The sequence below is a fragment of the Anomaloglossus baeobatrachus genome, chromosome 5, assembly GCF_048569485.1.
Source record: "Anomaloglossus baeobatrachus isolate aAnoBae1 chromosome 5, aAnoBae1.hap1, whole genome shotgun sequence".
Classification (NCBI taxonomy): domain Eukaryota; kingdom Metazoa; phylum Chordata; class Amphibia; order Anura; family Aromobatidae; genus Anomaloglossus; species Anomaloglossus baeobatrachus.
The window spans coordinates 517,543,607-517,560,624 of NC_134357.1; the positions used below are offsets into that span (position 1 = coordinate 517,543,607).

Sequence of the window (17,018 nt, forward strand, 5' to 3'; positions counted from 1 at the left end):
ATGATGATTTGCCCATGTGACCAGACTCATGTATGGGAGGAGCCATTACAGTAAGACAAACTGTGTCATGTAACCCCCACTGACTCCTCCCCTCCATGTGACATCATCACAGGTCCTGTAGAGACAAGACATAACATCGTCACGCCTACCAACCAAGCTGGCCACGCCCACTAACCTGGAAGGAGCCCATACATTCTAGGCTTAACCATATATCTCGTGTGCGGCTCTGCAGGTGGAGGTATGTGGAGATTCCCCATTACTGGGCGCAGGGGGAATTAACCCCTTCAGTGCTGATAATATTAAAAAATCTTCGAGTTGCTCAATGACAAGAAATAGTTATTTTTATAGACTATTTTTAAGATTTGTTCTGTGTCTTTGGTGCTGGATTGTAGATATTCTGTGATAAATCTCTGTGTGTGACTATATGTGGATTGTGTGTTATACCGGGGGCAGGGCTGGATGTAGTGATCATGTGAAGCCGGTAACAGCTCCGGAGATTCCTTACATGGGATCTTTCTGATGTTACATCGTCATCTTCTCCCCATTCAGGTCCCTACAATATCGGATCCTCTCAGATCTTCTATAGAAGAGAATTCTCCTGATTGACCCATTAAGGATGGATAAGGACAGGGTCAAGATGGTGGAGAGGATATTACACCTCACCCTAGAGATCCTCTTCCGGCTTACTGGAGAGGTGAGAGATTCTGATGACGTCACATTACATCATTCTTATCTATGGGAATAACAGATGGACAGAACTGGAGAGGTGAGGACTCTGGAAATGTCTGTAGTGAGGTTTATTAATGTGTTTCTCCATAACCAGGATTACACAGTAGTGAAGACCTCTAGTGAGCGCTGTCAGGACACTGTGTCTGAGGGATGGAGAGGACCCCTGAGCCCAATCACAGGGCTTCCACCTCACCCCCTGATACATGAGGACATCAATGACCAGAAGATCCTAGAACTCACCTACAAGATGATTGAGCTGCTGACTGGAGAGGTGACACTGCTGGGAATGCTGGGACATTATACAGTAACGCTATGAAGGGATCGGGGGATGATGGTATCATTGTATGTGTCAGGTTCCTATAAGGTGTCAGGATGTCACTGTCTATTTCTCCATGGAGGAGTGGGAGTATTTAGAACGACACAAACATCTGTACAAGGACGTCATGATGGAGGTTCCCCAGCCCCTCACATCACCAGGTAATAGACAGGACTAAATACACACGGCCTATAATTATCTGTATGTAAAGAATTAATTCAGTCTCTGTCTGTGTTTCCTCCAGTTCTATCCAGTAAGAGGACAACACCAGAGAGATGTCACCGTCCTCTTCTTCCACAGGACTGTAAACAAGAAGATCCCAATCTTCCTCAGGATCATCAGGTAGATGGAGAGAAGGTGTCATGCAATCTCCCTATGATGTGCAGACGGCTGTGAAGATCTTGTGCTCAGTCTTGTTTTTTCCACCAGTAGTACAGTCATGGACAAAAGTTTTGAGAATGACACCAAAATTATATTTTCACATGATCTGTTGCCCTCTGGTTTTTAATTGTGTTTGTCTGATGTTTACATCACATACAGAAATATAATTGCAATCATATTATGAGTACCAAAAGGTTATATTGACAGTTAGAATGAGTTAATGCAGCAAGTCAATATTTGCAGTGTTGACCCTTCTTCTTCAGGACCTCTGCAATTCTTCCTGCCATGCTCTCAATCAACTTCTGGATCAAATCCTGACTGATAGCTGTCCATTCTTGCATAAGCAATGCTTGCATTTTGCCAGAATTTGTTGGTTTTTGTTTGTCCACCCGTCTCTTGATGATTGCCCACAAGTTCTCAATGGGATTAAGATCTGGGGAGTTTCCAGGCCATGGACTCAAAATCTCTTTGTTTTGTTCCATGAGCCATTTAGTGATCACCTTTGCTTTATGGCAAGGTGCTCCATCATGCTGGAAAAGGCATTGTTGGGCGCCAAACTGCTCTTGGACAGTTGGGAGAAGTTGCTCTTGGAGGACATTCTGGTACCATTCTTTATTCATGGCTGTGTTTTTAGGCAAGACTGTGAGTGGGCCGATTCCCTTGGCTGAGAAGCAACCCCACACATGAATCGTTTCAGGATGCTTAACAGTTGGCATGAGAAAAGACTGGTGGTAGCGCTCACCTCTTCTTCTCCTAATAAGCTGTTTTCCAGATGTCCCAAACAATCGAAAAGGGGATTCATCTGAGAAAATGACTTTACCCCAGTCCTCAGCAGTCCACTCCCTGTACCTTTTGCAGAATATCAGTTGGTCCTTGATGTTTTTTCTGGAGAGAAGTGGCTTCTTTGCTGCCCTCCTTGAAACCAGGCTTTCCTCAAGCAGTCTCCGCCTCACAGTGCGTGCAAAAGCACTCACACCAGCCTGCTGCTATTGCTGAGCTAGCTCGGCACTGCTGGTAGTCCGATCCCGCAGCTGAAACAGTTTTAAGATACGGTCCTGGCGTTTGCTGGTCCTTCTTGGGCGCCCAGGAGCCTTTTTGGCAACAATGGAAGCTCTCTCCTTGAAGTTTTTGATGATGCGATAGATTGTTAACTGAGGTGCAATCTTTATAGCTGTGATACTCTTCCCTGTTAGGCCATTTTTGTGCAGAGCAATGATGGCTGCATGTGTTTCTTTAGAGATAACCATGGTTAACTGAAGAGAAACAATGATACCAAGCACCAGCCTCCTTTTAAAGTGTCCAGTGGTGTCATTCTTACTTAATCATGACTGATTGATCGCCAGCCCTGTCCTCATCAACACCCACACCTGTGTAAATGGAGCAATCACTAAAACAATGTTAGCTGCTCCTTTTAAGGCAGGAATGCAATGATGTTGAAATGTGTTTTGGGGGTTAAAGTTCATTTTCTTAGCCAATATTGACTTTGCAAGTAATTGCTGTTAAGCTGATCACTCTTTATGACATTCTGGAGTATATGCAAATTGCCATTAGAAAAACTTAAGCAGTAGACTTTGTAAAAATTAATATTTGTAGCATTCTCAAAACTTTTGGCCATGACTGTATATACTTATTATACACTGAGTGACCAATTTATTAGAAATATTGGCCTATTCTTAGTTGAAACTTTCCTGTGCAATGTACACAGGACTCTGGAGTGCAGCATAAAATGATGAGTGGGAAGACTGATCATCTTTGATGGGGCACGGTCACCAATGTTAAATTAAACCACATATTTCTTAAATTATTGCCAACCTTATGCGCTTTTACATGCGATGATGTCTATAGCATACTGAGTATGTAGTGATTGAGGGAAAACATTCAATGTAAGAGAATCTTGTGGATATAAACAACTTGGGGAGGAAGATCTTAAGAATCATTGGAAGGAGCATGTGGTGCACAGTCACACAGATTGCAGCTGAATACAGCAATGGTGTCCAGCTAATTTGTCCAAATGTACTAGTTTTTACTTTGCACAAAGGGGCAAAAGCAGGTGATGACCAGTTATTGTTATCTAAGGTGAATGGACAGAAAAATCTTAATTGGGCAAAAAAGAACAAAAATCCTGTCACGAGTAGTGGAAAAACATTGGTCAGCTGAATCCAGATTTCTGTTGCACCATACTGATGGGAGGGTCAGAATATGGCACAAGCACATGAATCCTTGTATCCTTGTCAGGTATTAACATTGGAGGTGGGGTAATAATGTTAGGAATGTTTCTTTGGCACGTCTAAGGTCCTCTGATTCTGTAGACGACACAATAGGGCTTAGGCTAGTTTCATACATCCGTCTTTTCGCCAGATTCGGCGTACTCCAGTGCAGTGTGATATAGTACAATGGCAGCGCGGCAACTTCCGGGTCACATACTCCGGTCACATGACAACATGTGACCGGAGCTTGTCGCACTGCCATTGTATTGTATACACTGTACTGGAGTGCGCCGAATCCGGCAAAAAGCCGGTTGTGTGAAACTAGCCTTAACTAAGCATTTTGACCACCTGAGTTCATCACTTCATAGGGGCTGTTTACCTCATGGTATAAGGACAGTGCACCATGACACAATGGTCTAAAGGGGGCTATACACGCAATGACATCGCTAACGAGATGTCGTTGGGGTCACGGAATTCGTGACGCACATCCAACCTCATTAGTGACGTTGTTGCGTGTGAAACGTACGAACGACCGCTAACGATCAAAATTACTCACCTAATCGTTGATCATTGACACGTCGTTCTAATCCCAAATATCGTTGCTGTTGCAGGATGCAGGTTGTTCGTCGTTCCTGAGGCAGCACACATTGCTACGTGTGATACCCCAGGAACGAGGAACAACACCGTACCTGCGTCCTCTGGCAACGAGTTGGGCGTGTCTTTCTTTCTGCTGCTCTCCGCCCCTCCGCTTCTATTGGATGGCTGCCGTGTGACGTCGTTGTGACGCCGCACAAACCGCACCCTTAGAAAGGAGGCGGTTCGCCGGCCACAGCGACGTTGCTAGGCAGGTAAGTATGAGTGACGGGGGCTAACGATATTGTGCGCCACGTGCAGCGATTTGCCCGTGACGCACAACCGACGGGGGTGGGTGCGGTCGGCAGCGACATTGCTAGCGATATCGCTGCATGTAAAGTGGCCTTTATAGTCGTGGATTTCTTCCACCAACATGACAGTTATTTTTTTCTTGTTTCCCAGACCTTCACAGTCCAGAGATCATTCAGTGTATATTTTATACTTGGTGGAGATGACAGCATAAAGCTGATCATAGACATTAGATGTTGTCTGGATCTTCTCACAATTTTCTGGTTATGGAGACTGCTGGTTAAAATTAGGAGGTGACAGGTTGGATTATACAGGAGAATTGGAGCTCAGTGATATCTACTGCTGTCAGTTTTGGTCGTCAAATTAATTTATGATCTTTTGTGTTTTTCTGAATCATTTCACACAACTTCTCCATTTTTCTGTGACTTTTACAATATTTATTTCAGGAGGAAGATCTGACCCATATTAATACTACAGAGACATATGTGAGGGGTGATGAGCGGTGGAAAGAGATTCCTACAAATAACCGCACAGGTGAGTAGTGACCACTAAATGCAGAGAAGTCACAGATTTTACTCCATCACTAACTTATGAAATTATGTGTTAATTTTTTTAGGGTTCACGCAGCATTTTTTATGCAGATTTATGATCACAAAATCGTACTTAAAGTGATTTTTTCTTGTTACACTGTTTTGTATGAACGTTTCTCCTCTACAACTGCAGTAAAGGAGATGCTTCTGTGTTCACAGTCCTGTCTAACACCAGACACTGTGCTCAATGGATGTCTCTAAATATACTTTTGAAGCATGTTAGTGTTGCGGTTTCTAATTTTGGATGAATGAAGGAAGGCAAAAACATTACTAGTCAACCACAGGATGCACTGTCATGTATTAGACTTTTTTCAGCCTAATAACCACAATAGCTTTCTTCTTAATAAACATAAAATACTAATATTTACAGGTACATCTCTCTACATTGGTACAGTATAAGCACTGAAAAGTAAGATTTTTATCTACATAGTTACTATTAAAGAGAACCTGTCAGCAGGATTTTATTACCTCATCTGAGAGTAGCATGATGTAGGCAAAGAGACCTTAAATCCAACAGTGTTTCACTTAGGTTACTGGGTGCAACAGTTATGACACAATCAGAGTTGTTAGAATTAGCAATGCAGCAGAGCTGAGAGAGCTGCCTCCGCCCACATCAGGCTCTCCATGTACAATGTCTATAGGCAGTGAGCTGCTAATCGGGGGGGGGACTAACATAGTCTAGACAATGATAGTGAAGATTTTACCACCTAGGATTATCAGTAAACAGCACAGCAGGGTATTAAGTAACACATAGTTGAATCCTGTGTGTCCACCTCTACTTCCTGCTGTCTTCAGATTACATAGCAAAAACCTGCTGACATTTAATTTGAATATAAAGCTGCAAAAATAAACATATTTTATGTCTCTTTGTTCTTAACAACCTGAACAGTACGTTAAAAATATTATTATTGGTCATAAATAATTTGAATAAATATGGCACAATCGCTCTTATTCCTATCAAATTTTCAAGTGATAAAAAAGTACATCATTCAGAACATTGCTTTCTCCTTCTAAAAAAATTACACATAAATGAACCCTAATCAATGGACTGTAATAATCAATGAGGCCACTCTGTTTCTGTGTGCTTTAGTTGTGGAACAGATCATTTTGGATATGAATTCTGATTGTTTCTAAAATATAACAGACAAATATAATGTCACTCACAGAGTAGGAGTTGTCAGTATGTACCGCGTGACACATGCGTTCAGACGGACGGGCGTCTGACGGACTGCAAAAACATCACAAAGGGGGGGATACCAGGAATACTTTAACAACAGTGGGCCCTATGCCTAGGAAGAGGGGTGAGGCAACACCTCCTTAACTTGCCTCAAGCTGTTAGCTGAGCTCCCTAACGTCCCTATACGGGGTGTTTTATCCAATTGCTAAGCCGGATACCTATTCCCTCTCTAGCCCTGCAAACACCTTGGCTAGTGAAATGGCTGGCAGGAGACACTAGTCCACCACGGCACTAATAAACACGGAGGGAAAGGAAAGACAGAGAGAGGGATAAACAGAAGGAAACAAACACCAAGCTTCACAACAGACTCCAAATTAGCAGATGGATGGGCACAGGACAATTCCTCAGCAGCTCCTTCCACCAGAACGACCAGAATAGAATTAATTCAATCATCAGCAAGGACTGCTGGGAAAGCTCCACTATATAAACCTAAATGGGCATGGGCTCAAAGCAGCTACAGCTGACCTGCTATGAGCTGCTAGCAACAAAAACTGACATTAACTAATGAGCCAAAGGAAAGGAAACTTCGTTTATATGAGGAGTCTAGATGGAGATGGGAGGCTCCAGTCCTAAGGCTTAAAGACACTTTTTAAGAGTCTTTACTGCACATATAACTGGATATGATTGGTGACAGGTACAATGAACATAAACCTATGGAGAAGATCGCTTCAGAAGATTGAAAGAGCACATCCCGTTGGCATTATATAATCTATTTTTGTGATTTGTGGTCCACTGTATTATTGATAATTTATTGCATTACAATTTATAAGGAAATGTTATAAAATATATAACATTTTCACTGCCCTGTTATTAAAAATAATAAGTTTTATTATTTTCAGATGACCGTACCTGGAGCACAGAGACATTTCCGATATTTTCAGATTTTATAGCAGATGATCACAGAATTATACCAGAGACATGTGAAGAAAATGCCATTATCCCGGATAAACCTTTTTTGCAAGTCCTTTCTTCTGCTTTATTAAAGACTGATATTCTAAACAAAAGTCACAAAAGGGCTTTTGAACATGAAATAGCTCACACAGTGGCAAAGCCATTTTCCTGTTCAGAATGTGGGAAATCTTATAGTGAGAAATACCAACTTGTGACACATCAGAGAATTCACATTGGGGGTAAGCCCTTTTCATGTTCGGAATGTGGGAAATGTTTTAAGTGGAAAACAAATCTTATTATACATCAGAGAATTCACACAGGGGAGAAGCCATATTTTTGTTTAGAATGTGGAAAATGTTTTGCAGAGAAAACAAATCTAGTTAAACATCAGAAAATTCACACAGGAGAGAAGCCTTTTTCATGTTTGCAATGTGGGAAATATTTTATAGAGAAAACAAATCTTGTTAAACATCAGAAAATTCACACAGGGGAGAAGCCTTTTTCATGTTCGGAATGTGGGAAATGTTTTAAAGAGAGAACAAGTCTTTTTATACACCAAAGAATTCACACAGGGGAAATGCCATATTCTTGTTCACAGTGTGGGAAATGTTTTACAGAGAAAACAAATCTTCTTTTACATCAGAGAAGTCACACAGGGGAGAAGCCATTTTCATGTTCAGAATGTGGGAAATGTTTTACAAAGAGAACAAATCTTGTTACACATCAGAGAACTCACACTAAAGAGAAGCCATATTCATGTTCAGAATGTGGGAAAGGTTTTAATCAGAAATCCAATCTTGTTACACATCAGAGGATTCATACAGGAGAGAAGCCATTTTCTTGCTCAGAATGTGGGAAATGTTTTATAAATAAGCCATCTCTTGTTTCACATCTGAAAATTCACACAGGAAAGAAGCCATTTTCATGTTCAGAATGTGGAAAATGTTTTAACCAAAAATCAAATGCTATTAGACATAATAGAGTTCACACAGGGAAGTAGCAATTTTCTTATTTTCAATTAAATTCGTAAAAAACAATGTTTAAGAATACATAATATAGACCAAAAAGACACGTCTACAAGAGAAGGGAAATATTATGTAGAGCACTAAATGAGCATTAGAAAATATGTGTAATTTCCAATGATAATTTGTTATCAAGAAGACAATTAATATCCAAATACTACACCTACAGCAGGTATTCAATTGGGTCACGGTACATAGGCTCAGTTATGTAAAAGCGTACTTTCCAGCTTTTAAACCCAAGAAAAAGGGAAGTGTATTATGGCATACACAGCGTTCCACTCTCTACAATACCTCTTTGAATGTATCCACACCGTATGATGTCCTCACACTGCTGTCCAGCCAGCAGCTATAGATCTTTCCACACTACAGTGCTTACAGCATGCACATTATGATGCCTCTCATGATCTCTTCCTCGACACAATATGATGCCCCCACAGTGGATACTGATAATGAAGATAATTAATCTATAGCTATTACATTATTATAAGTTGTCAATATTGCTTAAGTTACGGTAATTAATTATGTTCTCTTTAGTATACATTTGTAAATTACATTATACTTTTGTCTGTTCAACTGCATAAATGTTTTGATAAGAATGACTTAGGATGACGACTTCTTGTCTGTAACTGAAGTACAATGTTGATTTCATTCTAAGGCGGGCTTTGCACACTACGACATCGCAGGTGCGATGTCGGTGGGGTCAAATTGAAAATGACGTACTTCCGGCATCGCATGCAACATCGTAGTGTGTAAAGGCTCGATGATACGATTAACGAGCGCAAAAGCGTCGTAATCGTATCATCGGTGCAGCGTCGGCGTAATCCATGATTACGCGACGGTACGATGTTGTTCCTTGTTCCTGCGGCAGCACACATCGCTGTGTGTGAAGCCGCAGGAGCGAGGAACATCTCCTACCGGCGTCACTGCGGCTTCCGTAGGATATGCGGATGGAAGGAGGTGGGCGGGATGTTTACATCCCGCTCATCTCCGCCCCTCCGCTCCTATTGGCCGCCTGCCGTGTGACGTCGTAGTGACGCCATACGACCCGCCCCCTTAATAAGGAGGCGGGTCGCCGGCCAGAGCGACGGTCGCAGGACAGGTGAGTCCATGTGAAGCTGCCGTAGCGATAATGTTCGCTACGGCAGTTATCACAAGGATATCGCAGCTGCGACGGGGACTATCGCGCTCGGCATCGCAGCATCGGCTTGCGATGTCGTAGTGTGCAAAGTGCCCCTAAGTATAAAGAACAATGTGTTGAGTAGAACACCATGAAACAAAATTAAAAATTGTTTGTATTGATTGTTTCTTTTTTTAAATGAAATCTTTTTTTATTAAATCATAAGGGATCGATACAGAGAGTATTTCACTTTTCATATAACTGATAACAATAAACAACAGATAAACACATGTGGTTTATAAATCAGGTTCTTTCTCTGCATGTATGTAAATATAGTAATAGAGTTCTCAAATCATAATTATATTATATAGCTTGAGCCTACAAACCTCGTGGCTCTACAAATAAACAAAACTTAAATTATGCAATAATGCCTCAGACTAACAGAAACACCTCCTCCATCAGCCGTGTCGCTCCACATCATATTGCTATACTCTCCCGCCCCTCCCTCTCCGTGCAGTCATCAATGAAACCGTTCCAGTCCTCTCTCACCTCTTCATTCAAAGTCCACTTCGCCACAGAAAAGACTAGTTTTAATTCCCTTCCTCACACATGCCATCACTGCAGGCACAACAGTAACCGGTCCAGCATTGCATCCCGAACCAGTGCACTAGAGGGTAGGCCCGGCAACTCCATCCATGGCCGCCAAATGTTGTAAAACTTTTTCAATGTTTTTCTTTTTAAATATACTCCCCTTTCCAATCTTATGACGTTATTTAATTTGTTTTTGAGCTCTGGTAATGTTGGTGGTAGAGGGTCTAACCAGTGATATGCAATTAGCTTTCTTGCTTGGTACAAGATACGGGCTATTCCCAGAGCTGTTGGAGAATCCGGGTCCACTTCTCCTTCCCACAGACTCAACAGGCACAGGTGGGGCGACGGTTGTATTGTGATATGATATATTTGATCTATAAGTCCCAGGGTTTGGTTCCAGAAATCACCAATGTGTCCACACTCCTACATAACATGCATCAAATGGGCATCATCCTGTCCACACCTAACACACTGTGTGTTTGGTCTGAGTCCCATCTTAAATAGTAGACTGGGAGTTTTATATACCCTGTGGATGAGATATATTTGAGACAGCTTTTGGCACTCCGATACCGCCAGTTTAGGAACTTGTTCTAATATATCAGACCACTGGCCTTCCGTCAGGGGACCGATGTCTCGTTCCCATTTGCTTTTAACAATCAATGGATGTGTTTCCAGATGGGCAGGTAGTAATTTTTTATATAATTCCGAAATAAGACCCTTAGAGGACTCAGATGTAAGCAGCCTATGTAATGTTTGATTATGTGTCACTGTTACCGGGTTTGTCCTCCCCTGTCTTTCCAGTGCGTGTCTCAGCTGCAAATACTGATAAAAGAAGACATGCGGAAGGTGAAACTCCGTTCTCAGTTGTTCAAAGCTTTTAAGAGTATTATTTTGTAGTACTTGTGACACTAAATGGATCCCTTTATCCTCCCATCCTCTGAACCCTACTAATTTTTTAATTTCTGGCAAGTCGGGGTTCTGCCACAGTGGCCAGAGCTCTGTAGGTCCGCTTATCCCCAAAAGAGACTTACCCCTGTCCAACACCCGGAATATCATAGCCAGTGTGGGATATCGTGTCCCATTTATCTGTCTTTGTCCCACATCCAACCGGCAACCTGGGTACTTCCATACTGATCCCTCTCTCACTATATCACCACTGGTATCATACCCTCCTTCTTTGCCCCAACCCCTCAGATATTGCATCTGGGAGGCTATATAGTATATATATGGGTTTGGTACCGCCAGTCCTCCCTGCTCTTTTCCCCGCTGTAGCACTTCCAGTCGAATCCTAGCTTGCTTTTTCTTCCAAATAAGTTCCCGGAATATTGTATTAGTTTTTACAAAAAATTCCCTACATATCCACACTGGAGAATTATGTATAAGATATAGTAATTGTGGCATCATTACCATTTTAATTAAATTGGATCTGCCGATATTTGATAGCGGCAAGCGGCACCAGGTATGCACTTTTGCTCTGAATCGCTGTAACAGGGGTTCCAGATTTAGGGCGTATTGATTGTTTCTAATAGTCAAAATATGAAAAGTTTGGGTTTATACAGCAATCTCATGGCCGTGAGACAGAATTTTGACTTAAAGCACCACTCCAGCTTGTATTTTATGGCTGGAGTGGCACCATTAGGCTACATGCGCACGCTGCATTTTTTGCTGCGTTTTTTGGTGCAGTTTTGTTGTCAGAACTTTCTGACATTTGACTTCCCAGCAAAGTCTACGAGAAGTCAGATTTGCTATGCGCACATTGCAGTTTGTCAGCGCTTTATTTGTCAAAAGTTTGTGACAAAAAAATTGCAGCATGTTCATTCTTCCTGCGTTTTTGTTAACATTTGTCACAAAAACGCAGCAAAAACGCATGTGAAAAATGCACCAAAAACGCACCGAAAACGCAGCAAAAACGAACCTACAATTACAAGCGTTTTTTGTGACATTTCCAGGCTCTCTCTGACAAGGTGCAGTTTTGGCTGCAGTTTTGGCTGCAGTTTGTGAACACAAAAAGATGCAGCGTGCGCATGTAGCCTTAATCTATGTTTCGTGCACCTACTGTCATACTTAACGACCACCGTCATCATCTGTTAGCGGTGTTGCTCAGATCGTCTTCTGCAAGTTATGACCTGCCAGATTGATCCAGCGTTTTCTAAGCGAGTCGAAAGTCACAACCCAATGTAAGTATGGGAGCCAGGGCAACACTCTCATAGACTGACAAAGAGAGCTTGTGGCTAGAGATGAGTGGACTAGTTGGCATTCGGGTTCGTCGAGTTCAGCCAAATTTTAGAAAAAGTTCAGTTCAGCAACCGAACGTGACTTGAACCCCAATGGAAGTCACTGATATGCAGGCAGCTTTTGTCACGCTGAGCATGACCGGTTTCAAGTGTGACTGGACAGGGGACCCCTGCCACTCACCCTCAAGCTAAGGGGTGTGCCCTAGGCTTACCCTCAGCCCAGAATTACGCTTGAAGGTAGCGACGTCTGAGCCCCCAGCCTCTCCCTACCTCCTGTCCTGGCTCAGATGATAATGGTCCCCCCCCCACACCCACCACCCAAGGGGACCAACCAAGGCAGAGATCCACAAAACCCCATCAACAAATACAGACAGGGGGTACAACAGAAACACATGCAGAACTACAACCAAAACCGGGGACTACTAAAGGTGAACAGGAACAACTAAGGAAAGAGGTTACAAAATATCAAGCAACTTCCAAACAACAGACAACAGCAGCAGCTCCCAGGAAATGTACTTCCATCTTCAGACCAAGTCTCAGTATGAATGCTGAATAACAGGCACCATCTGTTGGAAGAAGAGGGATTTTATCCAGGCCAGAAATGGTAATTAATATGAACAGCTGATACCACTGTGGAGTCTGCTGTTGCAACACAAACCAACAATAATTCCACATGTGCCAAAGGTAAAAGACACATTTGGCCTTGTGCGCACAGTGCTTTTTTGGTGCAGTTTTGGGTGCAGTTTGTGGTCCTAAACTGCATGTATGACCTTTCCCAGCATGAGAAATCAGAAAGGCTGTGCGCATGTTGCTTCTTTTTTGACTGTTTTGGTTGCAGAAACAAGAAGCAGAATGTCACTTCTTTTCTGCGTTTTTCCCTGTGTTTTTCCATTGACAATGTTAAAAAAATGCACCCAAAAATGCGGTAAAAACGCATGCGTTTTTTGGATGCGTTTTTCAGCCAGAGATGCGTTTTTCTGCCACACGGTGCAGTTTTGAGGTGCAGAAATTTTCTGGAGTTTGTGCAGATAGCCTTAAACAACTTTGTCTCAGAAGGCAGAGAGACAATAGCCCTGAGACTCTCACAAGACACACAGCACAAAGTCACTAAAGTGACAGCTATAAACAGAACACTTCCGGGGGAGGGTGTTTTTTTTTTTTAAATGTTTTTGTTTAGACACTACATCCGATAATAAGCGAAACCGAGCAGCGCAACACAGAGGGAACACCAGGGTAGCAATACAGAAGACCCTGGCACCTGGAGTATCACACCAGTCTGCCCCCCCCCCCCCTCCACCAAGGCTACATTCACACTTTCGTCTTTTTCCATCAGTCACAATCCGTCGCCCTGAGGGAATACAGTATCCTGCAAAATATTTTGCAGGATTCCGTTTTTTCCCCATAGACTTGTATTAACGAGGGATTGCGACTGATGGCCCTCTGGTGCATGCGCTATGCGACTGATCAGTCATGGAATGACTGACCGTCGGGCGGAAGCCACGCAGAATGTAACGTTTTTTGGAGCGTGGAAAAAATGCAGTGCACAGGATTCTGTCGGCATCCGTAGTTGGTTATAATGGAAGCCTATGGGCGCCTGAATCCGTCTAAGGCTGCTTTCACACATCCGGCTTGAGCTGTGCGGCTCAATCCGGCTGTGCAAGCTATGCAACGGATGCGGTGAAAACACCGCATCCTTTGCATAAGTTTTTCACATGCGGCCTGTCCGGTTTTTGCCGCTTGCGGCATGCTACTGAGCATGCGCAGTGGCAAAAACCGCATGCGGCGGCCGGATGCGGTTTTTGCCGCATCCGGCCGCCATAGGCATGCATTGAAAAATGTGCCGCATCGGCCGGATGCGGCGCGATGTGGTTTTTTTTGCCGCACGAAAAAATGTGCCAAGCAACGTTCCATCCGGCCGCCGCATCGGCTAAATCTGCCGCATGCGTCAAAAACCAGATGGAACGCAAGGCCATGCGGCACTAATTAAAGTCTATGCAGGAAAAACGCAACCGGCAGCAAAAAAAAAACGGTTGCGATTTTCCTGCAAAGTGCCGGATTGTGCCGCATTGCAGAAACCGGAGGTGTGCAAGCAGCCTAATCTGTCAAATGACGGATTCTGGTGACAGTTCCGTCGTTTAGCAACAGAGCATGCTCAGATGTTTCCTTTCTGGTTAGTTAAAAGAAAAAGGTTTTGGTACTGTGTTAGCCAGTTGAAAAATGATTGATTGCTCTCAGTGAGAGAAACAAAATTCAAATTTTGTAGTTGTGATACCTTTTAATGGCTAACTAAAAAAAAATATGATGCTATAAAGCAAGCTTTCGAGACATCTCAGGTCTCTTCCTCAGGCATGGTATGATAAAATATATGAAGAAACACAAATATATACACAAAACAGGGCAGAGGGATGCATAGTAAAAGGACATTTAAATAAACAAGCACTGAGCTTAGAATGTGAATCCTTAATTAGCTTTGATTAGTGGTGTGAGAGTTTTATTGTCCCAATATAGGATCAGAGGCCTGTGCCCTCAGTCTCTGGAGCAGACTCCTCAGATTTTGTAATGAGTCATAAATCCTCCTGACAGGTTGAGTCCTGCGTCCACAGAGTTAAGCATTGTGATTAATTTGTATTCCCAGACCCTGCGATGGCTCTGTGATCTGAAGTTGCCTTTTAGTATGACAATTTTCATGTGGTTTATGTTGTTTCGTGGAGCACAGAAATGTTTGCCACAGGTAAATGAGTTTTTTTGTCTGTTATTGTATGGCGATGAGATCTCATTCTTGCTCTTAGTCTCTGTCCTGTTTCTCCGACATAGAGACCCCCAATAGCACATATAGTGCACAGAATTAAGTACACCACGTTGGAAGAGGAATATGTGAATGTCCCAGGAATCTTATAGTCCTTCTGTGTGTTAGGGATCTGTATCCGGTCTTTGGTCTCTACATGAGCGCAGGTTTTGCAGCTCTTTACATTGCAAGGATAAGTTCCTCTTGGTGTGTCTGAGTGCATTGAGCTTCGGATCATGATGCTACTTAAATTAGGAGGTTGCCTGTAGCATAGCAATGGAGGATCTTTGAATATTGTTTTTAACCGGTCATCCTTGTGTAGAATGTGGTGAAGTTTCTTGGCCATTTTTCTCAGTACCTCAAGCTGTGGGTTGTAGGTCACCACCAGAAGTACTCGACTATTTTCCTCTTTTTGTTTGTATTGAAGCAGTTCACTTCTAGGGGTCCTTGTGGCTCTAATGATCTGATCATCAATGGAGGTGGGGTGGTAGCCTTGGTTTAAAAATGTCTTTTAGATGGGTTGGGTGTTGATGCCTGTCTGCTGGGCTGGAACAGATATGATTATATCTGAGGGCCTGGCTGTAGACAATGGACTTTTTAATGTGTTTGGGATGGAAACTGTCCCATCTGAGGTATGTGGGACGGTCAATAGGCTTCCGATAAACTGATGTCTGGATTGAGCCATTTTGAATTTTTATGGTGGTATCCAAGAAGTTAATTTCTGTTTCTGAGTGGTCCAATGTCAAGTTTATGGTTGGATGAAATGCATTGAATTTTTCATGGAATTTTAGAAGCTCTTGCTCAGATTCGGTCAAGATTATTAAGATGTCATCTATGTAACGGAAATAGGCCAATGGTTTGAGAGAGCAGGATGCTAAAAAGTCATTTTCCAGTTTAGCCATGAAAAGGTTGGCATACTGTGGTGCCATTTTGCTTCCCATAGCAGTTCCTGTGCGTTGTAGATATAGCTCCTCGCCAAAAGAGAACAAGTTGTGTGTGAGGATGAATCTGATGAGTCTTTATACAGACTCAGAAGGGATCCCATTAGCTTCAAGAAACATTTGGCAGGTGGTTAGTCCATCTTCATGTGGGATGTTAGAGTACAGGGATTCCACATCCATGGTGGCTAAGATAGTACTCTCAGGTAGGGGACCTATTGTAGATATTTTCTTTAAAAAATCAGTGGTGTCCTGTATATAGCTGGCTGTCTTCCTTACTAGTGTCTTAAGGACATTTTCTACCCACCCAGAGATTTTTTCAGTAAGCGTTCCCACCCCTGAGATGATCAGCCTACCTGGGTTACCTGGTTTATTAATCTTGGATAGCATATAGAAAACTCCCATCCGTGGATTCTCAGGTATTAGGTCCAGAAGGTTTGTAGAATCTGTACCCAGACATCTGATGACTTTTTTCAACTCCTTCATATATTTTGGTGTTCGGTCATTATCCAGTCTGGTGTAGTACTGTATATCCGTCAGCCGCCCGGTCCCGACCCCGGAGGGGGTGCGGGCTCACGCGGGCGAGCGGTACCTGGGAAGACTTGTGACGCGGGTCGTTTCTTTTTTCCTGCGGCGGGCGGCGGGAGGGAAGGGACGCCTCCGCGCCGTCCCCTGCCACATGTGGAGGGGAGCGCCGGCTGGGCGGAAGTCGGGTTCCCTCCACCCCCGCGTCGGGGGGTAAGAGAAGAACCGCAAGCTTCTGGCTCCACACCTCCTGGGGTGGTCGCTCGGCGAGACGGCGTGGGCTGCTCGCTCTCGTTAATGATCCTTCCGCTCTTTCTGGTTAGAAAATATCTCTCTTTCTCTGTCGGTCTTTCTCTCTGTCTGTTGGTCAGTCAGTCTCTCTGTCGATGTCGGCCTGTCTCTCTGTCTGTTGGTCGGTCGGTCTCTCTCTTTGTCGGTCTCTCTTTCTCTCTCTGTCGGTCTCTCCCTCTCACCCCCTCTTTCATACTGACCGATCACTGGCGCGGCACTGCACAGCTGTCACACTGCTCCAGCGGCTTCTTCTCTTAAAAATGCTGGCCGCTCATTTTTCCA

At 43.3% G+C, this 17,018-nt stretch overlaps 1 protein-coding gene across 1 annotated transcript; it reads left to right on the forward strand.

The window, feature by feature from the left end:
* The first annotated feature begins 625 nt into the window (after positions 1 to 625).
* LOC142312047 (uncharacterized) lies at positions 626 to 10,049 on the forward strand. The gene is made up of 6 exons (XM_075350922.1): positions 626 to 694; positions 824 to 1,000; positions 1,083 to 1,206; positions 1,290 to 1,387; positions 4,962 to 5,049; positions 7,182 to 10,049. The coding sequence occupies exons 1-6, from the start codon at positions 638 to 640 to the stop codon at positions 8,231 to 8,233; spliced, it is 1,596 nt and encodes a 531-aa protein (XP_075207037.1). The 5' UTR covers positions 626 to 637; the 3' UTR covers positions 8,234 to 10,049.
* Positions 10,050 to 17,018: the final 6,969 nt, after the last annotated feature.